At 38.4% G+C, this 12,068-nt stretch overlaps 1 protein-coding gene across 1 annotated transcript; it reads left to right on the top strand.

Annotated features, from left to right (window-relative positions):
* Window positions 1–3,055: 3,055 nt before the first annotated feature.
* On the top strand, window positions 3,056–10,526 carry LOC139117726 (sodium- and chloride-dependent glycine transporter 1-like). Its single transcript, XM_070680969.1, has 11 exons — window positions 3,056–3,234; window positions 3,789–3,921; window positions 4,977–5,111; window positions 5,545–5,648; window positions 5,980–6,104; window positions 6,612–6,724; window positions 7,225–7,365; window positions 7,720–7,819; window positions 8,190–8,308; window positions 9,681–9,854; window positions 10,211–10,526. The coding sequence occupies exons 1-11, from the start codon at window positions 3,056–3,058 to the stop codon at window positions 10,484–10,486; spliced, it is 1,599 nt and encodes a 532-aa protein (XP_070537070.1). The 3' UTR covers window positions 10,487–10,526.
* The last annotated feature ends 1,542 nt before the right edge of the window (window positions 10,527–12,068 follow it).

Genomic DNA, 12,068 nt, shown 5'->3' with positions numbered 1-12,068 from the left:
GACCTGGCATGGCATAAGGAAAGTTTTTAATTTTCTACCCTTGAATGTCAGCGATCCATGACAAAAGTTTAAAAGCATCACATCTTCTATGATTTTAGACTTTCCTTGTGTCCAGGTGAGAAATATTTTCAAGATTTGCAGGTATGGAATATTGTGAGTCCAGCTACGAGAAACACAATTTTTTCCTGGAATGTTCGAAAGAATACACGTTTTGGCAACAATGACGCGCGCATTCTTCCTTTGTTGTCAAAGCCCAGAGCGTCGCCATGGGAGCGCGTCGCATGTCACGCTCACGTTTATCGCGTCGTACGCTGACGAGACTGCGTCCCCATTGTTGACAAAACACCGACCGCATTTCAATTGTACATGGTTTGCAGTATGGCAGGCAAAAATGTCCAACTCCGATGCAGTGATCGATATTGAAGATTCTCATTCGAGAAACATCACTGAAATCGGTGACCAAATCCCAGAAATCTCGAGTACAGCAACATCTCCGAGTACCGGCATCGACATTGACGACGAAATCGCGAAATTCCAGATTACGACTACATCTCCGAGTACCGTCACCCAAAGTGACGACGAAATAAGGCAAACCCCGATTGCGAATACATATCCGAGTTCCGTCATCGACATTGACGACGAAATTATAGCAATCCCGAGCACATCCACTGCTGGACGGGCAGAAAGTCCGACCGACGAACACTCAGGCGGTGAAAAGATTCGTCATTTTGTAAACAAAATAGCTGTAGGTACCTTTGATAAGCTCTCCCTATCTTCCGCATCCCTAATGACGTTTTTAAGAGACTTTTATCCTCTTTCCCTGATAAACATTTAGAGCAAAATGTTCAAGGCCAGATGTAACGTGGAAAATGTAATTTTATGTCGCCCCACAAGGTACAAATTGTCACCCTTTCAAGATGCAAGGCGGGAAGACATCACGCATACGGCGCTTGTCTCAACTCATGCGCAATGCCATCGCAAAGTTAGGTTTACAACCTCAGAAACGTTATTGTTGATACTTCTTTAAACAGAATGTAACCTTGATTGACTTGGGCTGGAAAATCGCAGAGTGAAGTAAATGTATCAGAGCTATCTGACCGTACTATCATGAACGTCACAACTCAAGGATAGGCTGTGGCTCCTTTAAGTATTTTGACTTGAAACGATTTTAAAAGTAGTGCTACATGCCGGGGCTACAAGGTACATATGATTGTAGTACACAAAACTGCTCGACAAGTTCCTGGTAATTTTCTAGGTTTCGGTTTTAATTTTTTTAATTTTCTTCTCTTTTGCCACGACGGATGCCACAGTTAAGATACCACATCACTCCCATTCGACTTTTAAAGTTTTCCTAATATCATCCAACTTTCAGGATACTATCATATTTGTAAGGAAACGAAATACACCACAGCCATAATCGTCTGATTTGATGGTCTCAGATTATATACGTACATTATTCCTCTGCCTACCTGTCTTCACATGTTTTTGTTTTGTATCTGTTAATCTTACCTTGCTAATCTTTTCCCTCTTTGAGACATAGTCATGCACAACCATGACCTCCACACCTTGAAACCAGCTTGTGTGGTATCTCATCGAACAAACGAGCTTCCATGCTGATCACTGTCCGAATTTTCTGTTGCCAGGACACCAACTGTATTCACAACAAGAAAGAATCATCTGTGAATATCAACGGAGGACCCCCTTGCATCCGACAAGCCGAAGGTGATGCAGACAGTCGTGAATTCAGTGAGAGCAGCCGTGCAGAAGAGAGCCCTGAAACCGAGGAGAGAGCAAGTTGGGGTCGCAAAGCCGAGTTCATCTGTTCTTGTTTAGGATACGCGGTAGGGCTCGGTAATCTCTGGCGCTTTCCCTACCTTTGCTATACCAATGGCGGTGGTAAGTGTTAATTCAATTTTGAGATAGAGTTGTGAATTCAAAATTTAAGTACATGAGCCACAGCTTATTTTCATGAATATGTGCTACCCTTCTTAAAGTTATTTTTTCGTCCTTCTCCCTGACGTTCGATCAATACATCAAAGTAGGCTGTTATTCGAAGTCGCGGCTGTCTGGTACTAAGGAGTGCTTGCAAAGGAATTCGCATCGTTCACCTTTTTGGTCCTGTTTTTTCAGGGGCGTTTTTATTGCCATATGGCATTATGTTGGTATTCGTTGGAATACCAGTGTTTTTCATCGAATTAACCATTGGTCAGTACGCCAGCCAGGGATGTGTTGGTGTATGGAAGTGTTGCCCATTATTCAAAGGCAAGTATTTTTTCCCTTTCCTTTTCCTTTTCTTCCGTTAAAATGTTGTTCTACTTTTAGATAATTGCACGGAAAAGTGTTATTTCACTTTGTTTGCAAACAAAGTGAAATAACACTTTTCCGTGCAATTATTGAAGTATTGAATCACAATTGTCCTTTGAATATAAAAGACGATACTATAGAAAATACAATATATAAATGGTATAGTGGAGATTTCTTTCACTTTTCAAACACGCAATTGTCTCAAAGAAACAATCGTATTGTGAGTAGATCGACACATTGATTGATTACTTAAATGTTAGATGGATAACTAGAGGGGTGGGTAGATGCACAGATTGAGAGCTAGATAGGCTGACAGGCAGGCAGACAGACATACAGACAGATAGTTAGATCGACTGATTGATTGATTGATTGATTGCCCTATTGACCGACTGACTGACCGGTTGATAGAGCGATTTAAAAGAAATAAGATATTTGTGTGAAAACCTTTGAAAACGCGCTAGTTTTTGCAGTTAAAGGTTAGCTGTTGGTTTCAAAAGATACCGTACAATGAGAATTCGAATTTCCAAACTTAAATTATGTCCCAAGCAGTGTACGTTACGCACTATAGGCGTCACAAGTAAAGCGAAATCCATCAGCGTCAAAAGCCGTGTATCAGCGAAATAAAGGAAAATATAATAGAGGACAAGTCTGTTGAAATAAGGTTCTCATTGTCATTGGATGATTCTTTACAGGGCTTGGCTATGGAATGGTAAGCTTAAGTGCTTTGATATCGATTTATTACAATGTTATCATGTGCTGGGCCGTGTTTTATCTCTTTGCCACGTTTTCGGATCTACCAAGTCTGCCCTGGGTGGGCTGCAACCACATCTGGAACACTGAGAATTGCTATGATGACCGGGATATTAATGCCACGTTGCCAGGCAACGACACCAACATCACAGTGGCCAGCGCCAGTGAAGAATATTTCAGGTGTGTTTGATGACAAAGTTTTCACTCCTTTATATATACCTCAGACGCCCCTTGACACAACTTTAAGCTGCCCGCTTTTCATACAAAATATCGACTAGTTCATATAATTGATAGGTAGGAACATCTCTTATGATCACTGAGTAACGTACCAATGAGATGATGATGACGATGGTGATGACGATGACGATGGTGGTGATGAGATGTGATAGTTGTCTACTATGATGGTACTCGTAATGAAATCCGTGTTCACACTCTTCAAAAATCCATCTAAATTTTTCTTGGAGATCACACCAATTTCCAAAAAGACAAACAGTTGTAACGAGAAGTTCACAGTTTATTAATACGGTCAGTACGGTGACAGCTTTTCTTTTGAATTATTAAATGGCAAACTCGTGACAACTAGTGGCAGATTTCCCGAAAATTCAGTAAATTATGTTACCCCTAGTCTTAAATTTACCCATCACATGTTCAATTTCACCAGCTTTGAATAAGTTTGTTGCCTTCACTTTGAAACAAGACTAATTAATTGAATTTCTTTATTTTTTTCGACATAGTATTTATGTGCTGAAAGAGTCAAGCGGCATCGATGATACCGGGTCACTTCGTTGGCATTTGACACTGTGTTTGCTGCTTGCCTGGACCCTTGGTTTCTTGGCTCTCGTACGCGGTGTCAAATCAATCGGCAAGGTAAGATTGGTCCTCGCCAATGTTATTCTTCCTCGGATGTCGTCGAAATTCAACGTATGATATTAATCACTGTTGACTTTACCACGACTCTTCCCTTTCGCTGTGTTGAAAATTAAATACCTTGGACGAAAAGTTTAAGATCTGATAACTAGGGAATAAATCAATCGATTGTTAAGTCTCCCAAACTGCAGGCGAACCGACATCCCGGTCGCGGCCAGGAATTCATCTCCCGGTCGATCGATTCGCAAACTGATGAGAAATGTGTAATTAGGCGCATGTGTGTGTGTGCCCAGATGGTGGAATAATTTGTCTGTTAAGTCAGTATTCACTGTCACTTCTAGCCTATCCAAAACCAGTGTAAAATGCAAAGAGACACAACAGTATAGAAAAAAGTGCGAGACTGGCGTGAGAAAGTGACGGTTTCTCGCTATTGATGAGAATCGCTTGTTATTCTCACCGCTATCACTAGTATCGGTGATAATTTTTAAATCTCATCGTGAGCAGTGAGAATTGCACTCATTGGTGAGAATCGTATATGATGACAGATTTTTACCGGTGAGTTTGGGAATTCTCAACTAGCGCATGCAGATTGGTAATTTTCAGACTGAGTGAGAATGTATCATACTCATCATTTACTGGTGAGAATCGACAAAACCTGTCGTTCATTGGTGAGAATAGGCAAGACTTGTTGTTGACTGATGAGAATCAGCTAGACTTATTTTCACCGGTAAACGGCGAGTCTGGTTGATTCTCACCAGTAAATGATGATTATGATACATTCTCACTCTGAACATTACCAATCTCACTGTGCTCGGTGAGAATTTGCAATTTCACTCGTGAGGAAACTGTTATCATACTTGATTCTCACCAAGGAAAGCATTTCTCACTGCTCACAGTGAGAATTAAAATATTGTCACTAATAGCTGTGAGAATAACGAGAGATTCTCACCAATTGCGATAAAACGCCACTTTATCGCTCCTGTCTCGCAATTTTTTCTCCTATAGTGCAAATGCTGTAGGCTAGCACACGTCATACATTTTTGTATCTTTTGTAGGTTGTATATTTCACCGCCATTTTTCCTTACGTCGTCTTAATCATTCTATTCTTCCGAGGCGTTACACTGCCAGGTGCCGGTGAAGGGATTAAATTCTACATGAAAGCAGACTGGTCTGTTCTGTGGAATGCCAGGGTGAGCACATTTACCCCATATATACAAAGACAGTTGTGTTTTGACGGACACACTTGAATAATCTGGCTAAATAACTGAAGGCAATGACAAAATGAGTATGGTGATTTATCTTCGATTGTTAACTTTGCCAATACGTACATACTCAAGACTCTTGTTGTTTTGACTCTTATTTATTTTGAAAAATTTCACCTGGTTACCCCCGTGATGTGATACCATTGCTTTTACTTCGGTCGCCGTAAGATAATTGCACATACAACAAATAATCTGAATGCTGAGAAAAGGCTACGCCTCTAGTACATTTTATGCAAGTCATGCATATCACAACAAAATACATGTATCATCTTTAGGAGGAGAAAAGTGATCAAACAAGTGAAATGGTATTTTTTTAATAATATTTTTTCTGGTTTTCTCCATTTTATTGGTAAATTGGCAGGTGTGGAAGGATGCAGCTGCCCAGATCTTTTTCTCATTGAGTGCAGCCAATGGCGGACTTCATGTCGTCTCAAGCTATAACAAATTCTCAAATAATGTCTACATGTGAGTATGCCGGCGCCTTACAAAATGAAATATGTCTGATTGCGATGACACCTATATCCATACAGGGCATTGAATTTTCCTCGTACCTAACGTCTTACATTGCAATGACACTGAAACAATCGTACTTTATCGAAAGAAGGGCCGACAAGGTCAATATCTCAACTAAACATAGTATCCTTTATTTCCAATTCACATTTTTGCCGCGAAATGGAATATCACATTGACACAAACGTAAATGTCTATGACGTCATCATCATAGGTAAGTGGGTTGATGAATGTAAAGTCCTTTTGTATGTTTTCAGTAAGCAATGTCATCTCGTCTTGCCTTTAGGGATGCTATGATAATTCCGCTGTTGAATTGCGGTACTAGTATCTTCGCTGGCTTTGCCATATTTTCTACACTTGGTTTCATGGCCCATGAAACTGGCAAGGATGTCTCGGAAGTTGCTGCCTCCGGTAAGCCTTGATGTGCCTGTAATTCTCATACACTTGGACAGCGTTAGAATTAATATGGTAATCTGATTGGCTATGACAAATATCACAATATCTGATTGGCTATGACAAATATCGGACAAATATCGCAATATTTGAGTGTTCCGCTACTTCTAATCGCCCCTCGTAGAGTCTTAAAGTATCATACCTCTACCACACGGAGTAGTTTTACATTCGAGTAAAAATTTGTTAATGCCAAATAAAAAAGTATGTGTGTTTCCGATAATCCGACCTAGGAAAACTGACACACCTCTGACATTTTTTCGCATTGTCAATTAATTTTGTGTAAATTCTCTAAATTGTACCCTGTTTTATGGGTCTCAGCCAACAAAAAGGGAAAAAATCTTTCCGGCCTACCTACTTTTGTTTTCAGAAGCATGCTACCAGTTTTTCTTGGACTTTAATCACATTATAATTATCTTTCATGCGACGCCGTGCATAAGTAATGTTTGATGATGTTCAACATTTCAGGTGTGGGCTTGGCCTTTATTGCATATCCCGAGGCATTATCCCGGATGCCAGGAGCACCATTTTGGGCATTTCTCTTTTTCATTATGTTAATTACCCTCGGACTTGGTTCTCTGGTGAGTATCATCCTGTCCCGGGCTCGCACACACACTGGCGAACGCTCAAACCATAAGCCTATCTTTGGCAACGGCTACTCGCATAACCGTTGATTTTTTAGTAGGTTCATTGAGCAGGAAAAAAGCTCTTGCTCTCATGATACGGCCAATATATTGAACAAATAAAGTAAACATGCCTATGTCCATGTTAAATCGGAACTAAGCAGAAGTAGAAGAAAATGATTTCAAAAAGGCGTATTCTAAGTGCAACGAGGAGGCAAATTTGTAGTTTAATTAACAAAATGACATCATTCCTATTTGTCAAATTTCCCTTTGCAATTCTTACAGGAATTATTAGTTTCGATTAAGTATGAGAGTCACAGAGAGGGGGAAAGAATGAGGGGAGGGAGGCAGCCATGCTGACTATCTGACAATTATTCATGTCTAATTTGAAACTGCATTTGTTCATTCGGTACATTTCTGAACATTTTTGTTATTTTTGTGTTTTGACTAATTTTCAGTTGGTTCTGGTGGAAACTATCGTAACTTCCATCCGCGATGAGTTCCCAATCGTCAACAAGTGGATCAAGGGACATACATGGCTTCTCCCTTTTGTAATCTGCCTCGTTCTGTTTATACTGGGACTTCCACACGTTACAGAGGTAAAATCTTTCAGTTACTTGTGGTTTCATTAATTGGAATTCCGTGCAATTCCTCACATGTGGGAAAGTAGAGCCAAGTATAGTACAATCATTTTAGCATTAATAGGTACACTTTTGCTCACCAGTTTTAACTATGAAAACTTCGCCCAAAATTTGTCTTTGACTTTATCATTTATCTTAAATGTAAAATAGTACATTCAACGAAAGACTGCAATATACCAAGGTACTCCTAGATCTGCACTTCGATTATGAATAGCATCAGGGTCGAAATATTTTATGGAACTTACTGCTGAATTGTAAACAAATGGATGGGGTTTTTTTACACTGAGATATCTATGTACTTTTCTATTTCAGGCGGGTCTTTACTGGCTGGCTCTTCAAGATGCTTACGCCGCCGCAATCTCAATGCTCATCCTTGGCCTGACGGAACTAATTGTCATCACCTACATCTATGGTAAGACACATCACCTGGAGTCTCATGCGCATTAATATCTAATTTGCATATTCTCTGACTTTTTGCCCGGCTTTGCACACATTGGGCGTGTTCGTCCAGACATGGATGCATAATGTAAAGGACTTTCAATTTTGAAAACACGTGTTCGCTGCAGTACACGGTCTGGAGTGAATTATGTCAGCAGATGTTGATCATTTTTCGTCCTCTGAATGGGCTTCGGAAGTCACGGGGGTCTTTTCAATCTGGAGGCGAGAAGCGACGGTAAAGTCTATATTATCCATATCTTTCTGTACTTTCACAAGTGAGTCTTCTAAGAGGAGAGATCACATTCGATAGAATTACATGTAAATATACTTTTCCTTTCAACCAGGTTACAGAAACTTGCTACGAAACTTAAAAGAAATGATCGGAGAGGGAACCCGAACCTTTAACTACATCTTGTATGGGATCACAGTAATCCCAATGTTCATAGCACCGTTTCTTGTCCTGGTAAGTGGAATGTCAGTGTATATGATAAACATATCGGCATAAATAGTGAGACAGATAATAAACTCAGGCAGATAATAAATTAAAATAAAATGAAATAAAATAATCATTGATTTGTTAAATTGAATCAATCATAATTAAATCTCTCGACTTTTATATTTGTTTACAAAATTAGGCCGTTAACCTTAATATCATCATCATAAACATATCTGCATATTTTGATAATCCAAGAATAAACATCACAATGAGCAGGGTTTGCAAATCCTATGAATATTGCACTTGCAGAAAAACTCGAATCGTCTGTAAAATAGTTATGCAGGTAAATACATTTTGCTACACCCAATCAAAAAGTTCTCGTCCATGGTGATGGCGAAACAGGTGCTACTCGTTTCCGATATCGAATCGTAGCTTTCGTGTCGTGTTCGTCAATATCAACCTCCATGCCCTTATTACTAATGATGTTTTTATTCGCTGCTCGTCTGCAGTGAGCCGTCTATTTTTAGGAGCATTCGATATAATTCCATTTTAGCATGACGATAAGGAGTTGCAGAATTGTCTTTACCAAGCTCACCACGACTCTCTTTAATTGAGTCATCCAGATTTACGAAGAGATCTCATCATTTCAGTAGGACCAAACTGTAGGCAGGTGTATCGGCTCAGAATAGGAAAACAAAGCATTTACAAAAGAAAACATTCAATGATGGATGGATGACTCCAGTTGATGGCATTACTTCGGTCACACATTGTCACCATTTTGACTAAATATTTGAGCCTCGGACCGAATACTTCACTGATGAAACGACATAATAACCTTTTAAAAAGTTTTGATCGTGATATAATTTTAAATGATGTCTTTTTCGAAGTCAATAGAATTCCTACCCGCCTTGACTATACACGTCGTCTTCCTTTTTTACGATAATGCACATTGTATTAAGTAAACGACAGCGCCGTATTGCGTCAGTAAATGTATTTGACCCACACCGTCTGAATGTGAGTTGTGACGCGAACGAAAAGACGTACTAACTGCTAAAAAATTGCCCAGTAGCATTAATCATTAATCAAACATGGACATCAATTGATCAACCGAATGATATTCCCATAAATTTTCGTAAAAAAATAACAAATAGCAAATAATAGACATGTTTTAAACGCCAATACCGTGCCTTAGTATACGTTAGGTAGTCGACAGTATACCATTGTTATCGACACATACAGATTTTAAGGTTAGCCTAATTGCAAGCCGAGTATTATGTTTAGCGTTTTAGTGATGATAGTGACATCGTTTTTTGGATTTATTGTTTGCTGTCATTTAGACATGGTTTCAAATACCATGTTTGCTTTGACACATTTTCCCAACTATTCCCTCCATCCACAGTTCGTTCTGATTTACTACATCTACGACTACAAACCACTGGAGGTAGGAACATACACGTACCCTTACTGGGCTGAGCCCATCCTGGGTTGGTTGATGACGTTTGGATCCATCGGGCTGATTGTCCTCTACATGCCTTATCACTTGATCTTTAAGGAGAAAGGTTCGTTCATTGTGGTAAGTTGTACAACGATACGCATTACCTTTCAATCCATTCCTTTCAATCCATATATATATATACATATATATATATATATATATATATATATATATATATATATATATATATATATATAATATATTGATAGATAGATAGATAGATAGATAGATAGATAGATATCCATTGCAAACATAAAGCATTTATGGTTATCAAACGAGAGAGAGAGAGAGAGAGAGAGAGAGAGAGAGAGAGAGAGAGAGAGAGAGAGAGAGAGAGAGAGAGAGAGAGAGAGAGAGAGAGAATGTGTGTGCGCGCGCGCAAGGCATACCTAAAATATACCTAAAGCCGTAACTTTATTTATATCGGTCTTCAGCGCCTGAAAAATTCCCTGAAACCAAGAAAGGACTGGGGCCCACTGAAGGAAGAGAACCGCACGATGCAAAACACACATCATGGCGAGGAAATTATCGAATGCGTCGACGATGTGCCACCATCTTATCGACTGCCGCAAGTTAATCCGTCTGATGAGGTACCCGAGGTCATAGTGCACGGCGATGGACTGGTAGTAAACCATCGTGAGCAGTCGACACTCAAAGGCAAAAATGCTGCTAATGAGGATTCCGACCCAGACACAGAGACAAATGTGTGAAATTAAAAAGGAAAAAAAAACTTAATAATACAAAACAAAATAAAACATATATATTTTTCCCTTCAAGTTTTAGGATCTTCGTATTTCTATTTTAATATATTTTTTATTTTTATTTTATTTAATCTCGAACCAACAGGTTGCCCCAATAACAGGTTCGTTTGAAAATAAAAATATAATACAAAAACGAAAAGTATATAACAGTTACAACGTAAACAAACAGACAGGAGAATTCACATAAGAAAAAACCAAAAAACAGCAATAAAGCGAAAGATACACAGAAATACATCCAGATAAAAGTAATTATTCAGAAAAAAGGATCTTACATAACCCATGACGAAAATTACTAAAGTTATTAAAAATATCTAAATTTTGCTTGTTACAGATAGAATAAAATATGTCTGAGATCGTGATAAAAATGAGTGTTTCAAGATATTCGTACGTGCTGACACTGGTCTAAAAAGAACAGCACGACGCAATGTAAAAGCAGGAACGTTAAAATGAATCTGTGCAAGAACATCTGGTACACTATAATAATAATATTAATAATAATAATAATAATAATAATAATAATAATCTTTATTTCAACTCGATAGCCTTGATAGGTATACGCTCTTTTCACAAGGGTCGAGCACAAAGAAAGTTAAAATACAAAAACAAACAACAGCACAGCAAAGTTAAAATACATAAAACATAAAGCAACACAACAAAATCGACAACAACATAAAATAATCAGAAGGTGACAGCATCAGTAAAACTTTGTAAATAAAATTTATAACAAGCACGTTTAAAAATTGAAAGGCTTGTACAGCCTCTTATTAATGTGGGCAACTCGTTATAAAACCTCGGAGCAGATACTCTAAAAGATTGTTTCAGCAATTCAGTTCTGGCTATAAACTGAGTGAAGGATTTTATAAAGAAAAAGAGTGTCTAAAAATTTTCGCCTGTTCTCCAATGTGGGAAGGCGAAATTCATAACATAGGTTACTATACAGAGCCCTTGAATAAGCTATCGATGAACGGAAACAAAGATACTTGATAAATTTTATTTGGACTCTTTCTAATTTCTTTATTAAATATAATTGATGAGGGACCAGATTGGTGAGCAGTATTCAACGTGGCTTCTGACGTAGGAGACATACAATGTTTTTAAAACTTTGATGCTATTAAAATATTTACAAGAACGCTTGATAAATCCAAGCATTTTAAAAGCCTTTGAAACAACATGGTTAATGTGCATACTCCAGTTAAGTTTACTTGTTAAAAATACACCAAGGTCTTTTACAAAGTTGGTGCGAGTCAAGATAGTTTGCTTAGCACATCTGTAAGGAAATATTTTGACGTTTTTTTTCAAAGTGAATGAAATACATGAACATTTTTTAACATTTAATGACAACTTCCATTTGCTCGTCCACTTCACAACCTGGTTGATATCTTGTTGTAGTTTGATGCAATCGGACATATCAGTAATGGCCATAAATAACTTGGAATCGTCAGCATACAAAGATAAATTTGCATGGTTCATGCATTCAGACATGTCATTGATATAAAGTACAAAAAGGAGCGGACCCAAAATAGACCCTTGG

The sequence above is a fragment of the Ptychodera flava genome, chromosome 18, assembly GCF_041260155.1.
Source record: "Ptychodera flava strain L36383 chromosome 18, AS_Pfla_20210202, whole genome shotgun sequence".
NCBI classification, from domain to species: domain Eukaryota; kingdom Metazoa; phylum Hemichordata; class Enteropneusta; family Ptychoderidae; genus Ptychodera; species Ptychodera flava.
The sequence above is the reverse complement of the archived record's forward strand: the minus strand, read 5'-3'. Positions and strand labels throughout refer to the sequence as shown.